The 22391-nt window shown below is 41.0% G+C and overlaps 1 protein-coding gene across 5 annotated transcripts in view; it reads left to right on the forward strand.

Annotated features, from left to right (window-relative positions):
• The window catches only part of TLN2 (talin 2), a 187224-nt gene that overhangs the window by 113715 nt on the left and 51118 nt on the right, over positions 1-22391 (forward strand). For all 5 annotated transcript variants that reach the window (XM_048318039.1, XM_048318037.1, XM_048318041.1 and 2 more), the window contains 18 exons: positions 1510-1586; positions 3186-3366; positions 5264-5377; positions 6025-6133; positions 6807-7015; positions 7129-7227; positions 8321-8488; positions 8621-8915; positions 9832-9998; positions 11072-11200; positions 12698-12811; positions 14599-14712; positions 16024-16158; positions 17096-17224; positions 17841-17943; positions 19536-19744; positions 20544-20663; positions 21523-21720. In XM_048318039.1, coding sequence (XP_048173996.1) covers positions 1510-1586; positions 3186-3366; positions 5264-5377; positions 6025-6133; positions 6807-7015; positions 7129-7227; positions 8321-8488; positions 8621-8915; positions 9832-9998; positions 11072-11200; positions 12698-12811; positions 14599-14712; positions 16024-16158; positions 17096-17224; positions 17841-17943; positions 19536-19744; positions 20544-20663; positions 21523-21720 — 2670 coding nt within the window. The remainder of the gene's footprint in view (positions 1-1509; positions 1587-3185; positions 3367-5263; positions 5378-6024; positions 6134-6806; positions 7016-7128; positions 7228-8320; positions 8489-8620; positions 8916-9831; positions 9999-11071; positions 11201-12697; positions 12812-14598; positions 14713-16023; positions 16159-17095; positions 17225-17840; positions 17944-19535; positions 19745-20543; positions 20664-21522; positions 21721-22391) is intronic.

Raw genomic sequence — 22391 nt, forward strand, 5'->3', positions numbered from 1 at the left:
GAAATCACAAAGTTAAGTAGCCCAGAAGAATTTATTGCCTTTGTTCATGTGAGCAGTGTAAGATGTAACATCAAGTGTTACGTAATAAGAGGTTGAGGAGGATTGCCAGAATTCATCACATGCCTTTTTCTCTGAGGCTGTCAGGCTCAGGTTTAATAAACATCAAATAAATTGCAGGTTTCTGTAGATGGTTTAAAACTTGATTCAAAAGTAGCTTTGCTCTCTAGTGCCAAATGAAAGCAGCCTTCTGTCTTGATAGAATACAAATGTGCAAATTTCCACTCCCAGTCCTTTGATTTTTTTTTTCTCTCTACCATTTGCTGACACAGCCAGTTTAAAATGAATGAATTAGGAACAGGTTAAAGCATAAACACCCATGATTCATATGAGAAGCTGCAGTTCACAGTTGTCGAGCCCACGTTATTTCTGTGATGGATGCCTCAAAGTGGGGTTTATTGCTCTCAGTTGCATATTGTTAATTCTTGGTGTGTTTTGGACTGGTCCACCTCATTTTCTTTGGTGTGCATTGATAGATACGTTTTTTTCTGCTCAAGTGTTATTAATACAGTGTTCCCCCACCCAACCCCTCATGTCCTGCAGTTTTAGTGATAGGTCATTAATCAGGTGACAGAGAACCCTGAACTTGAGTAGCTTATACCAAAATTAAGAACAGCAGATTTTTTTTTACTTCACATTATTATGGAAGTAAGGCACAATCTTGATTAGAAATAAGGAGTTTCAGTTCATGCATAAAATCAAACTCTGATAGTAAGAACTTCTTTCTCCAAAGCCGTGTGTTCATATAGATGTGCATGAGAAGTTTCTCTTAAATGTATCCAAGGTCATAGTGGATACTTCTCTATTTATGTTCATCTATATGGACTCAAGCTACAAATCATGTAGCAAGGTGGAAAGCAGACAGTTTCTCTGCACTAGGCCACAAGTAAAAATAGTCTCTTTTTATAAGGCGCTATTTCTATGATTTGTAGTTCCCTGTTGTTTCTCATGGTTTGCACTTAATGCCCTTATGTATATTTACAAATCTCTCTTAGCGCTAAGAAACCCCTCCCTCATGAAGTCAGACTGTCCTGAACTTTAAAACACCTATGATAAAATAACTTGGAGACAGTATTCAATTTGTTGTCTTTACTTACAGATATGTGTTTCCTACTGGTAGGTAGCACCATACAGTAACATTTCAGCACTTTCCTTATACCTTTGTTCAGAAAGGCACCAGCAGGCTTTTTCCTTTATGTCCTTCATCTGCCAGGGTTAAGAACCTGGGCTGTTAAAGGCTGAAGAGCACCTCTTCTCCAGTGGAGGTTGTATTGTCAGTCACTGCCCAACAGCATGGTGTTCAGCACCAGACAAGGCTCTACAGGTGTCGTGGTTTAGCTACCATGACAACAGGTCATTTGATTAGGTTTGTGGTAAATGGCAAGGAAATGGTGGAGAGAAAGTAAAAAACAACACACATTGTTTAACTTACCTTTTTTCCCCCTCCTCCAGAAACAAAGTAAAGATAGATTCGGGCTTGAAGGTGATGAGGAATCAACCATGTTGGAAGAATCTGTTTCACCTAAGAAGTGAGTGCATGCCACAGGAGGAAATGGTCTGTCTTTAAGAGCATCACATTTAGCTGCGGTAGCTTTTTCAAATTAAGTAGTACAGTTATTACTGCTAAAGAATGGTTTCCTACAGAGTATTTCAATAGAAGGAAGGCTATCCCCAGGCAATTCAGCAGGCTCCTAGCTTCATTCAAGGATTGAAGACAAAATTGTTGGTTGGCGCAACCAGCAGTGGCACCAGGTTGTGCTAATTTGACCCTTGAACAAAGGCACTCAGGCTGTAATTCAGTAAAATGCAGGGGCAGAGAGTGGGATAATGAAGCAGAGCTGAAAAGCTGTAGTATTTTTTTCATCTTCGTGTATGATTTACAAGGTTTTAGTTGCTTGTGTGTGCTAGTTCCATGGTTTCCAGTAGATTTGACTCCTGTCAGTTTAGTTGTACACAGTGTTATGAGCAGAACTGACTCATTTCACCAGCCAAACCCATCAGATGTGTGGTGGCCATAGAGGAAAGGGTTTGGTACAAGTAGGGCAGGTTATAGTTTTGATGGGAAAGTAACTGAATATAGCAAAACACAGAACTGTAGAGCTGGCCGTGCTCTTGAAAAGGAATGTCAAATCTTTCTGTGCAGTGAGACAATAGAAACAGATTTGTGACATTTTAAGCTGTAATGAGCCACTCAAGTCTTTTCTTGGAACTCTTGAGGGTGGCAGTGTCAGCAGTGTGTATGTGAAAAGTCCATTTGATTTATTGTTAAGCATACAGTTTATATGAGATAGATTTGTTAGCTATTTCATGTGGCCTTATGGGAAATTTTATCTTTTGATGGATCACACATGTTCAGATGTGCTTTATTTTGATATGGCCCTTTCCAAATCACTTCCAGAATATACTGTTAGCTAAGTGCTGTGCAGAGAAGCCCAAAACTTGTAGTGGATAAATACAAGATTTTTTCACAGTTGAAATCACTTTTCTTTTTCCTCAGCAGAGTGTTGTTGTTAAAGCCTGAATTTCTGCCAACGCTTCTAGCTATTAAAGCTTAAACCATGTTTAAATATGAGCAGTGTATCTGGCAAAGCAGTTCGTGACCATGGATGGCAGTAACTTTATTTATTATTCTCCAGCCCATTATCTGATGGACTGCCAGATTATTTGCAAGTGCTGTGTGCCTTTGTTTGTATAAAGGTGGAAGAAAGAAAGTTTTTATCCCTGTTCTAGGGAGTACTTGAAAAAATCTCTGTAAGGTTCATGCTTCTATTTTCTATTTATCAGCCTGTGATACAGCTGAAACAAAGCAGTTGTTATGCCATAAACCTTGCTCTAGTTCTGTCTGCCATGCATCTAAAAGGGGTAAAGCTATTGTATCATCTATAACAAAACTGCCCAGTGCCATGTTTCCTTGGTGCCTGCTCATTAGTGCTGTTAATAACTGATCTGCCAGAAACCCCAGATTATCTTTTTTTCTAATATGTTAGAAAATAGTTAGAAAGAAAAACCATAAAGTTTTCCAGATTCTCCAGATGTTGTGAAATGTAATTTAAATCCTAGAGGAAGAGCAGCTGGCAGAACTCAATTTGCAGGAGCTCACTAATTCTGTGTTGGATGTTTTTTCCCAGATCCACTATTCTGCAGCAGCAGTTCAACCGAACCGGGAAGGTGGAGCACGGCTCCGTGGCACTGCCAGCTGTGATGCGCTCTGGCTCCAGCGGCCCTGAGACTTTCAACATTGGCATCATGCCTTCTCCCCAGCAGCAAGTCACAACTGGCCAGATGCACAGGGGACATATGCCCCCACTTGTGAGAAACCTCCTTGTTTTGTGTGTGAAACCTGCCTGTGCAGCAAGTAGTCAGAAACAGCATATTATACATATTTGTAAGAGCAGGAGCCCTGGCTGTAACTTCCTGACTGTTCTACCAAACATAAGTTTTGAGTATCCCTTAAATATTTAGAGTGTCACATTTTGACTTATTTCCTCATTTTCTTTGAAGCAGGCTTTTCCAGCCTTTTCTTTACTTCCAAGCAGTTAAAACTAATATTGAAAGGACAAAAAAAAAGGTTTAAAGACTGGCAAAAGTAAGCAATTTTAAGGATAAGGCTTACTTCTAGCTTATCACTAGCCCACCAACTTAGAAATTTTTTAGCAGGCGTAAAGCTGATAGTGCTTTTTTTCATTTAAATTGAAAGACTTTCACAAGCCCTAAACAGCATTTAGAGAATATAATCAATGCTTAAGATCATGACATACTGCTAGAAGAGTAGTCTGTGTAGTGGATTGACCTTGGCTGTTTGCCAGATGCCTGCCCAGCTGCTTTTTCACCCCTACTCCTCAAGCAAAGAAGTCTGTATGAAAGATATACAAGATTAAAAAAAGCTTTATATCAGTATAGGTCAAGATAAAGACAGGGAAATCATCAATTACTTTCATGGCAGAACAGAATCAGCTTGGAGGTAATGAATTTAATTTATTGTCAATTAAAATACAGTTGGATGGTGAGAAACAGATGAAAACTAAAAACACTTCTCACTCACTCCCTTTTTTCACACAGACACAACTTCACTCCTTCATTTTTAACTATTCTGCTCCTTGCTCACAAGTGGTGAATTTGTAACAGCCCATCTCTGCTTCTTCCTCCTCACACTTTTCCCCAGCTCCAGTGTTTCCTTCTTGTGGGCTGCAGTCATTCAGGATAAACTGGCTCAAGTGAGGGTCCCCTATGAGCTGCAGTTCCCTTCAGGAGCGCCTGCTCCAGCACTGGGCTCCTTCCTGGCAAGGCCCTGCTCCAGCACAGGCTCTCCACAGGCTGTAACTCCTTTCAGGGAAATACCCACCTGCTGCAGTGTGGGGTGTTCTGTGGTCTGCAGGGCAGATATGGGGGTACCCACTCCAACACAGCCCTCTCCACAGACTGCAGGGAAATACCTGCTGCACTTTGCTCTCTCCCACAGGCTAAGGAAACTCAGCTCTGCTGTCTTGAGCATCCCCTCCACATCCCTCTCAGTCACTGGTATTTGCAAGGTTGTTTCTTGAACTCCTTTTTCCCTGCACTGCCCTTTCTCACCAGTTTATCCCAGAGGTGGCACCGGTGTGGCTGCTGACCTCAGCTGTGTCCTGTGCTGTGTCTGTTGGAGCTGTTTAGAACCAGCTGTGCTTAGCATGGGGCAGCCCCTGGCTAATTCTCCCAGAGGCCACGCCTGCAGCCAAAACCTTGCCACAGACACTCAATCCACACAGCATCCTGCTCTGCCTAAACCCCTTCTGTTTTCTCTTAGTTTATGCATCTTGATGACAATTTAGTTTTAGAATCATCCTTGATTGCATTGGGAGGCTGTCCCAGAAAATCAATAATGATCTCCTAGAAGCAAGTTGAGTTTTCATGTTGCTCGAATGCAGGTTGCTAAGACAGCTCAGTGGGTTTGTGTATGTCTGATGGCCATTGTTTGAGCTGAGACAGTTGAGCACTTTATATGTGTGTGAAAGTACCGAGGAGAGTAAAATGGCATAAGCAGAATCAAGACTGTGAGAAGAGTTTGAGAGCTTTGCTTTCTCCACTGCGCCTGGGGAATGGCAGCTCTCTGAAATTGGCCTGGGGTGGTTGCTGGACTGTTGTCACTCAGGGTCTCTTCATGCTCATGTGATGTGCTTGAAGTGCTCTCTGGAACACAGCACAGCCATTGCCTTGCTCTGCCTTGCAGACCTCAGCTCAGCAGGCCCTGATGGGGACCATCAACACCAGCATGCACGCAGTTCAGCAGGCACAGGCCGACCTCAGTGAAGTGGATAACCTGCCACCTCTGGGGCAGGACATGGTGAGTTCTTCTAATCCACACAGAAATGAGCCTTAGTGCTTTGGGGTGTTTACAGACCAGTTTAGTCATGGTCCCCAGATCTAAAGTGATATTGCTAAAGCTTTTAAAATGAGGTAAAAATGTTGTGCTGTCTTTGAGGAATTCATGCACAGTGTTCCACCTCACTCTAATCAGTCTCCTGAGATCGGATGTAGCAGACTTCCTTGCATAAATCTGCCTGGAATGCTATTGTTTTGTGGGCATATGTACAGTTAAACACAAACTACGGGTAATATTAATGGTGGGACTGACTGCTTCCCAGAGACATGAAAAATAAGAACAAAATATGATTCTGTTGTTCTTGATCCAGGCTAGGGCAGGAGGACAGAGCCAGAGGGTTATTGCTTACAGGGGACTGTCATTCAGGAGTGTTTAGCCTTGCTTATGGCATTTACCATAAAAGGGCAACTGTTGAAATGTGAGAGCAAATCTGTAGTGAATTAATCAGCAGAAGAAAATGCTTGCTTTCATATTTCACTTTAAGGGCCTGCTCGTTGTCCTCTGTTTCGCTTTTAGAAGTTCATGCAGGAATGGGAGATGCACATAGTATCTTGTCTTACGGAACCTCGCTGAAGTCCTTAATTCTTCTTTTTGTTATTGCTCTTCAGGCATCAAGAGTATGGGTTCAGAACAAGGTTGATGAATCAAAACATGAAATACACTCTCAGGTTGATGCAATCACTGCAGGAACTGCATCTGTTGTTAACCTTACAGCAGGTAAATTTCACTGGGAAGGATTTCCTTGCAGTCTCCTAACTATTTGTCAATCTCTAAATCAAGTCACATATGAACTGAGTATGGGGCAGCTGCAGAAAATTTTCTTTAAAACACGCCAATAGCTAAGTGCATTGATGTGTGGAAAGAGCTTGGTGTCCCTCCCAATGCAGATTTTTGTATTTGCAGTTTCTGTAAAGGTGTAACAGTCACAGAAGATAAAATGGAGCTTGCTTATCCAACAGTAGAAAGTGCTGGCCAGGTTACTACAAGAAAGCACCATTGATCTGGCTGTTGTTAAGGAGAGATTGTTTTTATTGACAGTGGTTTTTTCTTCAGCAAATTACAAGTTGAGGTAGCTACGTGTGGCTTAAAGGGGACAAAGCTGTATTACCTTAGGTTCTTTCAGTATTTAAAGAGGCTGAAACTGTGGCCTTCTCAGCAATTGCATTGAATGAAGACAAATTCTCTTAGAGGATAGATTATTGCACAAATGTAGAAATCAGAAAATTTATAGCAGTCTAATTTTTTTTAAGTGATGAATTACTTAGTAGGCATTGCTTGGCTGTCTTGAAATGTCTCTTTTCTCTCAGCAGAGTGTAGCTTGTTGTAGCTGCCCCCATTTCCCTTGCAGCCACTGAACCATTCTGATCATTGAAAACCATTTGCTCTGCAGGGGACCCAGTTGACACTGATTACACTGCTGTGGGATGTGCAATTACAACCATCTCCTCCAACCTCACTGAGATGTCCAAAGGTGTGAAACTGCTTGCTGCTCTCATGGATGATGAAGTTGGAAGTGGAGAAGACCTCCTGAAAGCTGCTCGAACCTTGGCCAGTGCTGTCTCAGACTTGCTGAAGGCTGTGCAACCTACTTCAGGAGAGGTGAGTATAGAAAAACTTCTCAGGTTTAATGCAGAAGTTCCTTGAGGAAATCTAAAATTCAAGTAAAGCTCATTTTCTTTGAATTAATGCATTTCACTGTTACGTCTTCCCAGCCTCGCCAGACGGTTTTGACTGCAGCTGGAAGCATTGGACAAGCAAGCGGGGAGCTACTGAGACAAATTGGAGAGAATGAAACAGATGAAAGGTTCCAGGTAATGAGGGGGTTGCTTGTCAACTGTCAGAACTGTGCAGTTTTGTAATGAGGAGGTCCCTGCATAAAACCAGGCTTCCCAAAGTGTGGTTAGAAAATGCTGGAGTTTCTCTGTGCTGATTGAGGTGAATCCATTTTGAAGTTGTTTTTAATTACACAGTCACAGAGTGCTGATTTCACAGGAACCCCTACTTCATTCTGTGCATCATACAGATGCTCTCATGGTTCATGGAGACCTTTGTGCACTGTATTTCTTCTCATTAAATACAGTGGGTTTTATGTGTTTGCTGTGCCTGTATGTATACATGTAAACCAGAAGTTAATAAAATCTTTTGGTAAACTGAGTAGAAGAAAACCATTGTATTACAGACAAAATCTTTTTAAGATGAATAGTAGTGTCAATTATAAAATTATAATGCTTTATGATTTAACAGTGTTTGCTATTAGCAGTTTAAGACCACTAAATGCTCTTAGACTACTTATATGCTCTGTAAAAAACATGTCTGGATTTTTTCACTGAATGGCAGGGACAGGTTTGTACCAGAACCACGGGAAGGTACTTTTCAGCAGCAGATAGACCTCTGGAGTGCACTTTGTGCAAGGTGTCTGCTAATAAAACTTAAAAGCCGTTTTTAGCACTTCATCCATCAGTAAATCTGTGCAAGCTTCATCAGAGTTCTCATTTGTATTCCTAGCTGAGTATGTATTACAGCTCTTGGCTAAGAGAAATAATCTAAGAATTCTTGTCTGTGTTATGGAGTGTTGGAGAAGGTGGGTAAGGAAAGGGATGGTTTATCATATCTAAAAGCAAAACAAAAAGTAGTGAGTTTAATTTTTGAAATGCAAGGTTTTCTGCCTGCTGTGAAGTTGAAATTATAAGTAAGTGTATTGGAAGTTTTTTTTTTTTACTGGAAAACCAGGTCATTTTAACAGTACAGGCATTAGGAAGACTCCATCCTACTAAAAAATTGAAATATATGGGTGGGATTTGAAGTGGAGAAATGGGAAGAAATTGTTTGGACTTAGTGATTGCTGGAATTAATGCCTGAGTGTGTTTCAAGGTCACAGACTGAGTTTTCCCGTTTCTTTACCAGGATGTTCTGATGAGTTTGGCCAAAGCTGTTGCCAACGCTGCTGCCATGTTGGTGCTAAAGGCCAAGAACGTAGCACAGGTGGCTGAGGACACGGTCCTGCAGAACAGGGTCATTGCTGCTGCTACCCAGTGTGCCCTCTCTACTTCCCAGCTTGTGGCTTGTGCCAAGGTGAGGCAGTGGTGTTTGTGAAGGGGCAGAGCATCATGTCCAGTGAGTGCTGCTGTGCGTTCCCAGTGGCCTTGGGAACAGACTCTGTTAAATAAGCCTTTTCTGAATGCTCTGGGTGCTCTTCCCATGCAGGTGGTGAGTCCCACCATCAGCTCCCCAGTATGTCAAGAACAGCTGATTGAGGCAGGGAAGCTGGTGGACCGTTCTGTGGAGAACTGTGTGCGGGCCTGCCAGGCTGCCACAGATGACAGTGAGCTACTGAAGCAGGTCAGTGCGGCTGCCAGCATTGTCAGCCAGGCCCTCAACGACCTCCTGCAGCACGTGCGCCAGTTCGCCAGCAGAGGGGAGCCCATCGGACGCTATGACCAGGCCACAGACACCATCATGTGTGTCACTGAGAGCATCTTCAGCTCCATGGGAGATGCTGGTAAGTTCCTCTGAGGAGCAGTAGCTTGCCACAATTCAAACATGCACCACTTTTCAAGTCAAGGAAATAAAAATCCTTCTCTGACGTGTGCTCTCCTTCTAGGCTAGTGCTGTCATGATGGGTAGTGATCCAGCCCATAATATAAATCAGCAACATGCACATAGCTGTGTGCTAGATAGAGTAAATGTTCTGTGAAAACAATCAATACCATGCTAAAGGAACACTATAATATTTTGTCTGTTTTCTGCCACTGCTTCACTTCACAGAATTGTATAGCAATTTCTCATCTCCAAATATGAAGACAGGCACCTGGGCGAATACTTCACAGTGATTGACTTCCTTATGCATAGATTTTGTTGTAGGTTTTTAAGCTTACTTCTGCTTTTTTTCTGAGATGTTTCTAAAAAGTGCAGCTTCTAGAACAAGAAACAAATGGTTTTGGTCAAAACCATCTTAATGGTGCTAAGTGTCTTCTGACAAAGTTCTCAGTTTATATTGGACAAAAGATAACTCCCCAAAAACACAGGAGAAAGATGGGTTATTTTTATTGAAGGAGTGAAATCTTGGCTGAGATTTGAAAGCAAAATTATTAGTCTTTGCTGGGACAGGAGTTTCCTTGAACTGTATATTCAGAACTAGCTAAAAATACTGATCGTGTGTTTTTGTCTTACTATCTAGATTGCAAATGCTACATTTTTTTCTTAATCTCCACTGTAGTGGTTTCTGTCATTTATATTGTGATCCAAGATTTGTTTATGAAACTTTCAAGTTATATGAACTATGTGTGTATCATTTTCAAGTAGAAAAATACTTCAGCAAATGTAACTTCATTTTTGCCTTGTGAAACGATGCTGAATTTTGAAACCAAGACTGAAATTCAGGGAGAAGAAGGTAAAAATGCAGTTGTGCTCCCCAGGTGAGATGGTGCGGCAGGCCAGGGTGCTGGCTCAGGCCACCTCTGATCTTGTCAATGCCATGAGATCCGATGCCGAAGCAGAGATCGACATGGAGAACTCCAAGAAGCTTCTCGCTGCTGCAAAGCTCCTGGCAGATTCCACAGCCCGCATGGTTGAAGCTGCAAAGGTACCAGGAAAATGAACTGTCAGCTTAAAATTGTAAGGCTGTACACAAAGAAGAGATGGTATGTGGGATTTATAAATAGGATCTGGCTGATAGTAGAGATAGTTTCTCTTATCCTGCGGAAGTGTGGCATTTCATGATTTACCCTAGGTACATTCCAAAAACCAATTTATCAGCTACCTGGATTTTTTTGGTTTTAAAAGATCTTTGTGCACTGCTTTTGCTTTCCTGTGTGCATGGTGGTCATGACTCAAGCCATGTAGGGCAGTTACCACCAGCCCTGAGCCGTGGTGCAGGGTCTTGTGCCAATGCAAATGGAACAACAGAACCACAGCAATCTCTTAGTGGAGTCACTACAAAGCAACTCCCCTCTGTCTAAGCCTGGGGAATCTTGCCTGTATTGTTCTCCTCTGCATCCCTCCCTCCTCATTCTCACAAGAGAGGCAAATATCTCAGGTTTTCTTTCCTTTCTGTGCTGTAAACCTATGTCAATCTGCTAGGGAGGAGTATGTCCTTTGAATTGTTTCCCAAATCCTGTGCTGAAATGGTTTTTACACCAGCAGTGCCAGCCATTCTGCTGGGACTCTAGAAGGCCTGCATGCCTGCCTGCCTATCCTTGACTTTCCGGTACTTTCTCAGACTTCAAATAGAGAAAACCTACTGCGTTAAACTCAAGTTTTGGACTGCAATTACTGAAGGACATATTGAATTGGAAATTTTAAAAACTGGGTTTTTTTCAAAAACTTTTATTCATACAAGTACATTATTTCAGATCATAGGGGAGGCAGTTTAAAAAGGCTTTTTTCCCAAGCACCTGGAGTGGTATATGAAGCAAATGTTCAGCTTTCTTCTTCTAAGTACCAGACATAGGCAGTAACAGCCTTCCACTAGAAATAGATTTTCTGCTTTGAAGTTTTGTAATATTTCAGTGTTCTTCTAACTTTCCTTATGATAATTTAAGGAAAATGAATGCTGATGTACCAGACACTGTTTGAACTTAAGCCTTGATGTTCATCCACATTTTCTCCAATAATTTTTACTCAGACTTACAGTTTTTGCTTGGAAATTTTGTGCAGGGAGCTGCAGCCAATCCTGAAAATGAGGATCAACAGCAGCGTCTGAGAGAAGCAGCAGAGGGACTGCGGGTTGCTACAAATGCCGCTGCACAGAATGCCATCAAGAAGAAAATTGTCAACAGATTAGAGGTTGGAAATCAGTGTTGTATTTTCAGCTTGCTCCCTTTTGATAATTAGTATCTGTAGATAATTTCAAGAAAGAGGAAATGCATATTTCAGTGAAAGTGCTAAGCAAAGAATGATAGCGCTGTAAGCTCAGTTCCAGAGTGCAAGGCTTAGAATTAGAGATGCCAGTATATCATAACATAGTCCTCAGAAAACTGAGCATCTTGTGTCACAGATGTGGTAAAGGGGTGTAAGGCTTTGACTCAGAAGGTGTTTGATGGTGGCTTAGTCCTAAAATTAAACAGCTGAGCTGAAACTGCTTCACTGCTGTGTTAATTTATCTCTATGGTGTGCCATTTACACACAGTATCTCTTGGTGACTTTACTAGGATATAGAGTTCCATATGAATTCCTGCACAAAGTTAGTTGAATCACAGCATATCCAATTAAACTGGGAAATTACCCAGAGTCAAGAAGCAGAAATGGATGTATCTTTTTACTTCCGATCTGGTGGCCCAGCCAAGATGGAGAAAGGCAATTTACTGTGCAGCAAGGATAAAATATCATGGAAGTTTGTCTTGCTGGCAAAGTTTGATATTCACATTCTCAACTAAAATTAAGAAAAGACAGATTAAAAAAAGAAACTTTTTAGTAATTCCTAGTTTACAGCTGTGATTTTTACATTAGTGTGATTCAAGTGCAATAAGGTGACCATGTTCCAGAAATACATTAAGTTCCTGTATCTGTCTAGCACTGAAAATCAGGAGTACTTTAGGAAATAAAGACTGATGCCTGTAATTTTCTAACTGCATGCAAGGAAGTTTTAGTCAAAGAGTATTTTGTTTTGCTGTTATAACATATACTGCCTTACAAAGGAGTAAAATGTGTAATAAACTTCATGCTTGCTTCTGTTTAGTGGGCCAGTTAGTGTTGTACAGCATGTTGAAGTACCTTGCATAAACCGTTGAATTTTTAATTTTGTAGTAGGGAGATGTTGATAATAATAGATATTTGAAGAAGGTCTTCACAAAGCTTTTAGACTCAGAAATACCAGTATTTTGTACCTCTGGGTCATTTTAGGATCTTTGCTTTTGCTGTAGAGCAATCTCAGCAGAAATTGGCTCCCTTGAGTCCTGGGTCAGAGGTGTCAACGTGGCTGTGTGAAGCACTACGGGTACTTTGCCCGTTTTCTCTGGCCTTTATAAGGAGATAATTGTTTAGACCAGTTCTGCTGTTTGTAGTTGACTTCTTTTCCTCCTGTTGAATCATAAGCTATGAAAGAGTAGGAGCACAGAATGCTTCTAATTCTGTCTTCTTCTTCACTGGCAAATAGGAGATGGGTAACTATGTTCAAATAATTTTCACCTTGAGAGAAGTGCAATTTCCTTACGGCAAATCAAATTAAGGGATAAAATGTATTCATTTGTTGATGTTGTTACTGTCAAAGTTACCTGTAAGTGTGTGTTTCATCCTCTGAATTACGCAGTTTTATCACTGATTTAACTTTCTTTTTCTCAAAAGATTGCAGCTAAACAAGCTGCAGCTGCTGCTACTCAGACTATTGCAGCTTCTCAGAATGCAGCTGTTTCCAATAAGAACACAGCAGCCCACCAGCAACTTGTGCAGAGCTGCAAGGTAAACACAGCACAATCCATGACAGCTCTTGAACTCTCTGCTTTATGTGGAACTGATGATGATCATCTCCTCTAATACTGTTGCAACCTCAAAACGAGCTTTAGAAAACCCCCAACCCCACCCATGTTCATGTGCGTGGGTTCTGGAGAATCCTCGTTTACTGTATTATCCGTGCCCTGCTTATTGTAGAGCTTTGCAAAGCTGAGCTACTGGTAGTGCCATGTAACCCTTGGCTGCTACAAATACCCCTGCACACGCTTTAGAAAAAGGCTTGGCGGGTGTGGATCTGTTGAGTAACAACCAGTTTGCCTGAAGTACTTTTACTGCAAGTTTTGGTACAGATCAGCCAGTGATGGAACATATGCAGAGCTGTGCTAGAAGCACTGTACAGAGGGGTCCCATTGCTCAGGAATTTGTGATTCCCTGACTGTGGTTCTAAGCCTTGGCCATGCATTCACTGTATGAGTGTGATCTTCAGCAGGGGAGTAGCTTTATGGTTATCAAAATGGGCTGTTGCATTATATATGCAGTGAAATGGAGCTGAGGTCTGTTGTGGCATAAAGGTAACCTTTGGATTTTCCATAATGAAGGATGGAGTAGCAATAGCGATTTATACTATAATGGAGTGAAATTCTTATTTAACATATCAGTTATATAATGGGTTATATAACTAACAACTGATTTGCTATTCTGATGTTCTGCCTCCAAGCAACTGGGACCTTAAATGTCACTATAAAAACATAAATTACAGACCTTACAGTGGGATTACCATGATTCCTAGCTTTAGGTTAAAGCTGTAAGATCACAGATTTCAAGGTATGCCTGAAGTCAAGCACATTTTTATAGTTCCAAGCTAGAATTCAGAGTCTGATGAGAAGCTGTTCCCTTTTATGTTTAAGCCGTATTTGCAAAAGACAATAGAATGCAGAAAGATTTTATTCTGCATCAAAGGGCAGTTCTGTGGGGAAAAAGAACAAAACCATTAAAGATGATATTGTTAAAAACAGCATTAACATTCTGCAATTACTTCTTGTCATGGTGCAATCCTAAGAAATGTAGGAAATAACTAAGATAGCTCAAGTATACCTCAGAATTGTGTTGTAGAGAGTTTCTGTTTCAATATGAACTTTAAGAAAGGGCAACGTGAGAACTGTTGTTTACTCTTCATTCTAATTTTGTCTTGATGCTCATTTATTAAATAGCGGAGAGGATTCGGTATTTACTTTTTTACATTTTGGTGGTGGTGGTAGTTTAGTATTGCACTGCTGAAGTGTTATTGTGCAATGGATGGACAATGAGGACAGTCCAGGAGTAAAGTTTTAGCAATATACGCTTGCACGTGCTCCAGCATGCTACGAAGTTGCTGAAGGCCAAGGAAAAGTAGGCTGAGGTGCTTGTGTGTAAAATGCAATGTTTTCCTGAAAGTGGGAACTTCTCTTGAAAAAAATCTATCCCCTCCACTACTGGCATTTGAACATGCAAAGGAAATAATTCAGAGTACTTGATGTACAGAATTCTGCATAAAAATCTTGGTTTGTCTTGTAGGAGCCTTTAACTAATAAGTAGATTGAATAAAGATTTCTTAAGGAGAACATCACTTTAGAAGTCCTATTGTATATTAATTTGGTTCCATGGAATCCTAAATGAATTCTGTGACAGCACAAGAGTATTTCACTTAGGAATACTGCAGTTGTCTTTAAAGGGAGTGGGAAGCCTGTTTGTTTTATTTTCAGAGGATTTTGAGTTTTTATTTATTTACTAAAATATTTTCCCTTTGTCCATTTTAGAATGTTGCAGACCACATTCCTCAGCTGGTGCAGGGTGTAAGAGGAAGTCAAGCTCAGGCAGAAGACCTCAGTGCCCAGCTTGCTTTAATAAATTCCAGCCAGAATTTCCTTCAGGTGAAGTGAACCAATTATTGCAGTAGATGCAAAAAGCATTTTTTTAGTGCTGTATGTTTTCATTTGTGATAAATAGCCAGTAAACTGTTAAAAACCATGTCAAGAAGTTCATTGCTGACTATGAGCCATAGATAGGAGAACTTAGTTCCTCAGGTTAGGTGGCTGAAATACATTGTATCTGTGGAGAGTGACAACTGCTGACATTGAGGTTAAAAGTAACAAGAAAAAACGAATGTTTATGGAGAACCAACATTCATTGCCATAGCACTTGCCTTCTGGGAAAGAGTTTAAAGAACAAGCTGAAGAGAATTTAGCATCTTTCTAGGTAGAGGTCTGAGTATGTGAGAGGCTGTTGTAACCATTTTAGGCAAGGTACACTTAGTGTTGGAGCAACAAGTTTCAGAATTTGTCAGAAATAAAAGGGAATATTAGCCTGGTTTTGTAGATATTAGCCTGCATAATGGATCTGGATTGACGGTTTGGCCAAAACACAAAATTTGACTCTGTGCTTTTTCTAAAACATCTTGAAATAGAAAGATAGAATATTGAGCATTGATAACAAAACTTTTGGCTTATTGTTAATGTTGCAAGAAACAACACCAGAAACCAATTCTCTGTGTAATGGCAGGGTCATTACTTGGCATCAGTTAGTCTTGCCTTAAATGTGATTGCTGTTAGCAGGTTTTTATGGTCCTGTCTAGGCAGAGGGATCACAAACCATGTTCTCATTCTGTTTAAGTATTTGCTCTATGATTCCCTCTGGAGTCATTCACATGATTGATCCATCTCCCCTATGGCTGTATGTGTGTACAATGGTCATGATGAGAATCAGCAAAGGCTTTTAATTGTATTAGCAGTAATCTCTCTGTAGAGGCATTGCTTGAATTACAGTTTCAATTTCATAGAATTTTGGTAGAGATTAATATTTAGAAAAATAAAGAGAAATTTGCCATCTCTGCCACCTGGACCTGATTCTATCACATGTATGCTGACTGGCAAAATTTCACATTTCAATAATTTTAAGTAGTCTACATGACTACTTAATGGCCTCAGACAGACATTGGAACCAATGGAGTAGTCATTGTCCCAGTAAAGCACAGATGAGTCCTGCTGCAGAGGACACGGAAAGGGGACAGAATTATGACTGGGTACTCCAGCTTAAGGAGCAGGATTGTGCTGGTCATTAAAGAAAAATCTAGAAACCTCATGAGTGTGTGAATGGAGAAAGCAGTTTGTTTATTGACTCCTAAGCCTTCTTTAAAAAAAATGAGCTGGTAAAACCAATTGTGTTCACTGTTGTTCCTTGAACAGCCTGGAAGTAAAATGGTGGCATCTGCTAAAGCTGCTGTCCCCACAGTAACTGATCAAGCAGCAGCAATGCAGCTCAGTCAGTGTGCAAAGAATCTTGCTACCAGCTTAGCTGAGCTACGAACTGCCTCCCAGAAGGTAGGTAAATACTGGTTTTAATCAGCTAAAACAAGAGGGCTTTGCATCTCCCCTGAGGGAACAGCTCATGCTCAGGCAGTGTTCACCTCTCACTGCTGTGTTTTGTGCACTCTTTGCTCAGACTCCCAGGTGGCCTCTGTATCATGATAGAAAGGGGAGGGAGAAGGGACAAGAAAACTGAAAAGCTTGTGCTACCCTTTCCACATGAGACAGATGTGAGGAGAGTATACAGAGCAGCACATCAAGACTCTGAGCTGCTGTTACATTTGAGGGAGAGCAGGGAAAAGGGAGCACATCTCGTGCCCCACCAAAGCCGTGAGAACCCAGCTACTGCATTGCTGTGCTCACTGTTGTAATTGTGAACTGGAATCATCATCTCTAGAATTCAGGGAAGCAGAGGCTCTCTGTGTTTCACACAGAGATTTCTAAACCATGTGGGGCTTAAAAAAAAATACGAGTGGAAAGTCTCGTCTTTTTTGCGTGTGTGTACACTGAGGCCTGAAACCAGGATTGTAGCATTGAGGTGGCTGCTCCTGAGCTCGGGCTGGAAGTTCCATCTCGTACTGTTGAAAGTGGGCTGCCACGTCAGGGGGTCAGCATGGCTTTGGTCACGATGCACAATGGGGCCACTGGTGAAAAGGGAAATCCAGAGTGTAGCAGTTACCTTCTCAGTCCCTGAGCTGCCTGCTGTGAGGGGACATGTACGCAAGCCAAGTGCACCTTACTCCCCTGGTGCCTCTTAGCAGAGTGTTATTCTCTTCATAGACTGAAATGCAGGAGTTTGGAATCCATGATGTATAACATTTAGAGGGCTCACAATTGCCTCTGAAGTAGGAAGAGAAATAATTTGGGAGGGGGAGATCAGATCTGAAGCATTTACTGTTTCTGAAAGTTGCTTACAGCTGCTAACAGTGGTACTGATCTGATTTCTGAATAGGCTCATGAAGCTTGTGGCCCAATGGAAATCGATTCTGCTTTGAATACAGTCCAGACACTCAAAAATGAACTTCAAGATGCAAAGATGGCAGCTATGGATGGACAGTTAAAACCTCTCCCAGGAGAAACTGTAATTGAGGAAGGATGTTCTTCATTTAAAAACAAACAAACAAAGTTAGCTGTTAAAAAACTTAAATATTAGAGGCAAAACAAGTCATGAGGCTTTGGATAATGATGATGCTGATAAGAGTTTACATTGATTCACTTAAAAAGAGTATATGTTACTTCTACGCCAGAAGTATGTTCTGTAGTAGAGTTATTCATGGAACTGTAGGGCCGCCTCCTCTAGTGTACAAATTACAGTTTGGTACCAGAAATGTTTCAGTCTTGTAAAAAGAATTTCTTTTCAATTGTGACAATGATGAGAACTCAGGACAGCCAGTTCTAGTAGGCTTAAAAAGTGAAATGGTTTATTTGGGGAAAAAAAAGAAGCCCTTCTTAGATGAAGGTATTTACTTCCATTGCTAATTATAAAATATTTTTGTTCACACTACCTAATATGTTAATTTACTTCATCCTGAATAGGGAAAACATGCTAGTCAGGTTTCAGAGAAACTGTGTGTGTATTCAGTAGCTGAGGTGAAAGTTTAGGTTTTTGTGGAATGAGGAATTTTGTAGTACTGTTTAAAAAGAAGTGTTTTCGTTGACCTTAAACTAAGTATTTTGTCCTTTGCAATTTTTTGCAGCTTGAGAAATGCACTCAGGACCTGGGAAGCACATCCAAAGCAGTCGGTTCTTCAATGGCCCAGCTGTTAACTTGTGCTGCTCAGGGCAACGAACACTACACAGGTACTGGTTTATTCAGAATGGCTCTGTGAAACCTCTTCTTTCCATCAAATACTTGATGAAAGGTTTTCTTATCACAGACTACTTAAATCAAGGAATTACTCCATTTTTTTTTAGTGCTGATAGTGAATCGTGGTAAGCTACTAAGGACTGTGAGTGTGACTCGTGCTTCATAAAGAACCGTGATGCAATCTGCTCTGTCTTTAATCAGAATAGATTGGGACATGTTGTTTTTGTAAATATGTGCCACTGAAACTCTGTGAAGGGCAGAACTAAAATATGTTATGACACTTTAAAGGTCAGTGCCACTGGAAATGCTGCTATGTCCTTACAGAAAGTTTAAAGGAGTGCCTTGGATATGTTTTGAAGCGACATAGTGGGGCAATTTGAAGCAAACATAGTGGGGCAGCTTGGTGACGTTCAGAACTGCGTCTCTTCCTAGGTGTTACCAGGTCACATGTACAATGCAGCTGCTCTGGCTGATTCATTGAGCACATTTGCATAGTTTCAGGTAAAGCCAGCAGGGAACCTGGGCACACAGATTCTACTGTTTATTTTTGGACCTGTACTTTTAGCAACAAAAAACCACCTTAATAAGAAAAACGCTCTGCAGGAGGGACAACAGTTTACTTGTAGATGTTTAAATGTTCTGTGTCCTTATTTCTGATAGAAATGAAAGCTGTTGTTGCAAATGCTCCCATAAGATTTTTTTCTAATATTACTGATAAAAGGCGTTATGGCAATTACCACTTCATTGGTTATAATTGCATCTGGGCTCTAGAACTTACAGTTGCTTTCATTTGAAGCAGATGGAATTGCATCGAGATGGCTCATGTTTCTATCACATAGTTATGCAGAAGTAGGCACTGGGTGTCAGGTAAGGGAGTACAGATACTTGCAGCTGATAATGAATAGCTAAATCTAGTAGCTCTCTTATCATCAGGTTGTAGGAAACCTTACAAAGCAATGAGTTCCTTTTCAATAATTGCCTAGATAGAAGGAGGAGGCCATTATTCATGTAGACTTACACCTTAGCACTGGAGCTGATGGATGTCCTTTAACATTGGCCAGACAGACCACAGAAACTAATTTTATTGCATCCTTTCTGTGACTTCATTCAGTTATTTTTATTTATTTTTACTCACAGTGATGTTAGGTTATACCAAGTTGTATCATTCCTAATAAACTCTTCTTTGATTGCTTGAAATTAAACTATTGTTGTGCTATGGCTCTGGACTCCTGTACACCATTCTTGCAGACAATCACTTCCCCCATAGCTTGGAGTATGAGCTTTTCCTCATCTACAGGTTTTAGCTTTTCTTTTTCAGTGTTTCACTGAGATGTAGTCAGTGGTGTAGAGAGCTGTGCCCAGAATGGTCTTTGGGCTATAACATTTACTTTATGGCTTCACTACAGGCATTTCTCTAAGCAAATGATACTGTGTATTTCAAATGTGTTTCTGTTTGAAGATTTTCTTTTAAATTGAATTTGCAGTGTTATTTTGCAATAGGATCATTACCTGCAAGATCATGTCATAAAATACAAAGATTGTCTTTAAGGGTACTAATAGAATCCTTGGTGAAATCTGACCATAGGAGTTGCTGCCAGAGAAACTGCTCAGGCCTTGAAGACTTTGGCTCAGGCAGCACGAGGGGTTGCAGCGTCTACCACTGATCCTGTGGCAGCACATGCGATGCTGGATTCAGCCAGGGATGTCATGGAAGGCTCTGCCATGCTGATTCAGGAGGCCAAGCAGGCCCTGGCTGCCCCAGGGGATGCAGACAGTCAGCAGAGATTAGCCCAGGTAAGCTGGGACTTGAGCAGCTGCATGAGTTGTCAAACACCTGGTGAATTTATTCCAAATCAGCATTAAATAAGGAGCGAGAATGACAGAAAATAAGGCTGCAAGGCATGTCAGCTTTCTATTCCTTTCAACAGCCCTCAGACAGTAACATCATGCCTATGCTAAACAATGCAGATGGTATAAAGTATGGTATTTTAGTCATCTCTTAGAAAAATATACAAAGATGCAGCTCTCTGCTTTTAGCCACAACATATGTGAGGAGACTGCTTGATTGCAAATGTGAGACAGCCATTAAACTCATAATTTTTAAATAAAATATCTATATCCATGTTATATTCAAAAAGTGAGTGCATATTTTATTCATATGTGGCACCACTGCATCTGAATACTTTAAAAAGTGGCAGGTTCTTTTTTTACTGGTTTGAAAAGTTCTAGAATTGGCCTGCATTGTAAATAATTTCTTATGAAGATACCTTTGTCTTAATCAGAACTTTTTACGAAGTGGCATGCAACAAATTTCTGTGATTAGTATATAGATAACTTCAGGGGCATTCCCTTACCTGCAGCCTTTATCCCAGGTGCCAGGAGCAGTTGTGGGGCTGCCCTGCCAACACTATACTGTCAAATGGATGAGACTAAAAAAAGACTGCAGGGCAGCAAACCGGGGAAGTTGCAAGCCTCAAAAATGGCCCTGTAAGGGTCAGAATGTGGGAATTGCTGGCTGTGGAGTAGAGGCTGTGCCTCCTATTAATGAGCATTTAAGCCTCTCTGTGTGAATGTGTTCACTTGTGTGTTGTAGGTGGCAAAAGCAGTGTCTCACTCCTTGAATAACTGTGTGAATTGTCTGCCTGGACAAAAGGATGTGGATGTGGCCTTGAAGAGTATCGGGGAATCCAGCAAGAAGCTTCTTGTTGATTCAGTAAGATGGCTTTTAACATGGAAGTAAATTTCAGAAAACTGAACAGCAGATCTGGGTTCCCCATGTGTCAAATCATTATTTAATAAATGTGCCCTAAGTATACTTAAGTGTACTTAATGTAAGCCATGTTTAAGTTTAAGCACCTTTAGGCAGCTGCTACTTAGACTGAAACACTGTTTTTCTAGTTTTATGGGCAAGGTGAAATGTGTCTATGACTTGTGAAGGCAATATTAAAATTATTGTCATAGCTTGGTATTAAGTTTTTGGTTTTGAAAATGGCAACTATGACTTAACATTCTGAAGAATATAAAAATTAGAAAATTATAGTTCATCTCCCACCTAGAAGTGATCAGTTCACTTGAAGGAGCATTGTGATCTGTCAAAAAATGTTTGGTCGTTTTGTGCAAAGAGTAGAATTGTTACGTTGTTTAACTGCATCCATCTTTTTGCACTGGTATTTTGCCAGAAGGTTACCTTGTTTGAACAGCCTTTTTTCTCCTGCACCCACCAGTAACCTTGCTGTCCTGTGAATGAAGGAGGAATGGTGTTTTGATATGTTTGTGCAATGCCTTTTGATAAAACCAGGGGTTTTTTGCCAAGCTGTGTTACCAGAGGGAGTTTAGAGTAATTCTGAAGAGCTGCCAATAACTTGTGTCCCTTGAAAAGCTTACAGACTTGTCTGTCCCTTGAAAGAAGCAGCAGGACTCGTTACTGGACAGATTAGTGGTTGACAGCTGTCCCATAGTTCCAGCTCACTACTCTCTTGCATTTAGTGTTCTCAGCGTGTGTTGAACTCTCCAGTCATGAAAGGCTGGTGTGATGTGACAGACAATAAAATACTGAACTTTGCCTCTTACAGCTACCTCCAAGTTCAAAGTCATTTCAAGAAGCTCAGAGTGAACTGAACCAGGCAGCAGCAGACCTGAATCAGTCAGCTGGAGAAGTTGTCCATGCTACACGGGGCCAAAGTGGGGAACTGGCTGCAGCCTCTGGGAAATTCAGTGATGACTTCGATGAATTTCTTGATGCTGGTATTGAAATGGCTGGCCAAGCACAAGTAAGTTCTTGATCATGCTAATTGAGGGATAATCTTGGCTATAACCTCTGGCAGTGCAGTACATTGTTTATGTAGCAGTAGAGTGCAGTACAGCATGCTGGTGTGAGCCTATCCCGATATGCCAGGAGGTGTTGGTTGTGAGGCAGTCATCTGGAACTGGTTATCTGGAATGAAGAGAACTCAGCATTTGCATCTTCCACAGGATTTTGGTATTTGTTACTTGTCCAGTCAGAAATATGACTTTGTACTCCCCTGTGTAGTTTGGTAACTAATTTGAGCTGCGTATCTGAAGATACAGAGATGTGCTGAACCTCTGAGCTTGTGGAAAGGGTTGCTTCTATTGCAGTAGAACTACCATGGAGCATAATTTAGGTGAATGCTGTTCAAAATTTAGCACCTTTCTTTGCTACTTTTGAAATACTTGAAGTGGATGGAGGAAAAGATGCTTTGATATCGCTCTGTGGGGCTGTGGACCTGCTACAGAGTGGAGCAAGCACTTGAAGAGGGCTGCCTAAAATGCCATCCTTGGATCTGACAGCAAGCACTTGGACTTGTGTTCAGTGATTTAAAATGTGGCAGAGTTCTACTCTGATGAACTCTAACAATCAGGAATGTTGTTACATGTGGCCAAGCTTATTCCTGGTAGTCTGGGAACTCATTACAAGTTGGAG

Source organism: Corvus hawaiiensis, chromosome 13 (assembly GCF_020740725.1).
Source record: "Corvus hawaiiensis isolate bCorHaw1 chromosome 13, bCorHaw1.pri.cur, whole genome shotgun sequence".
Classification (NCBI taxonomy): domain Eukaryota; kingdom Metazoa; phylum Chordata; class Aves; order Passeriformes; family Corvidae; genus Corvus; species Corvus hawaiiensis.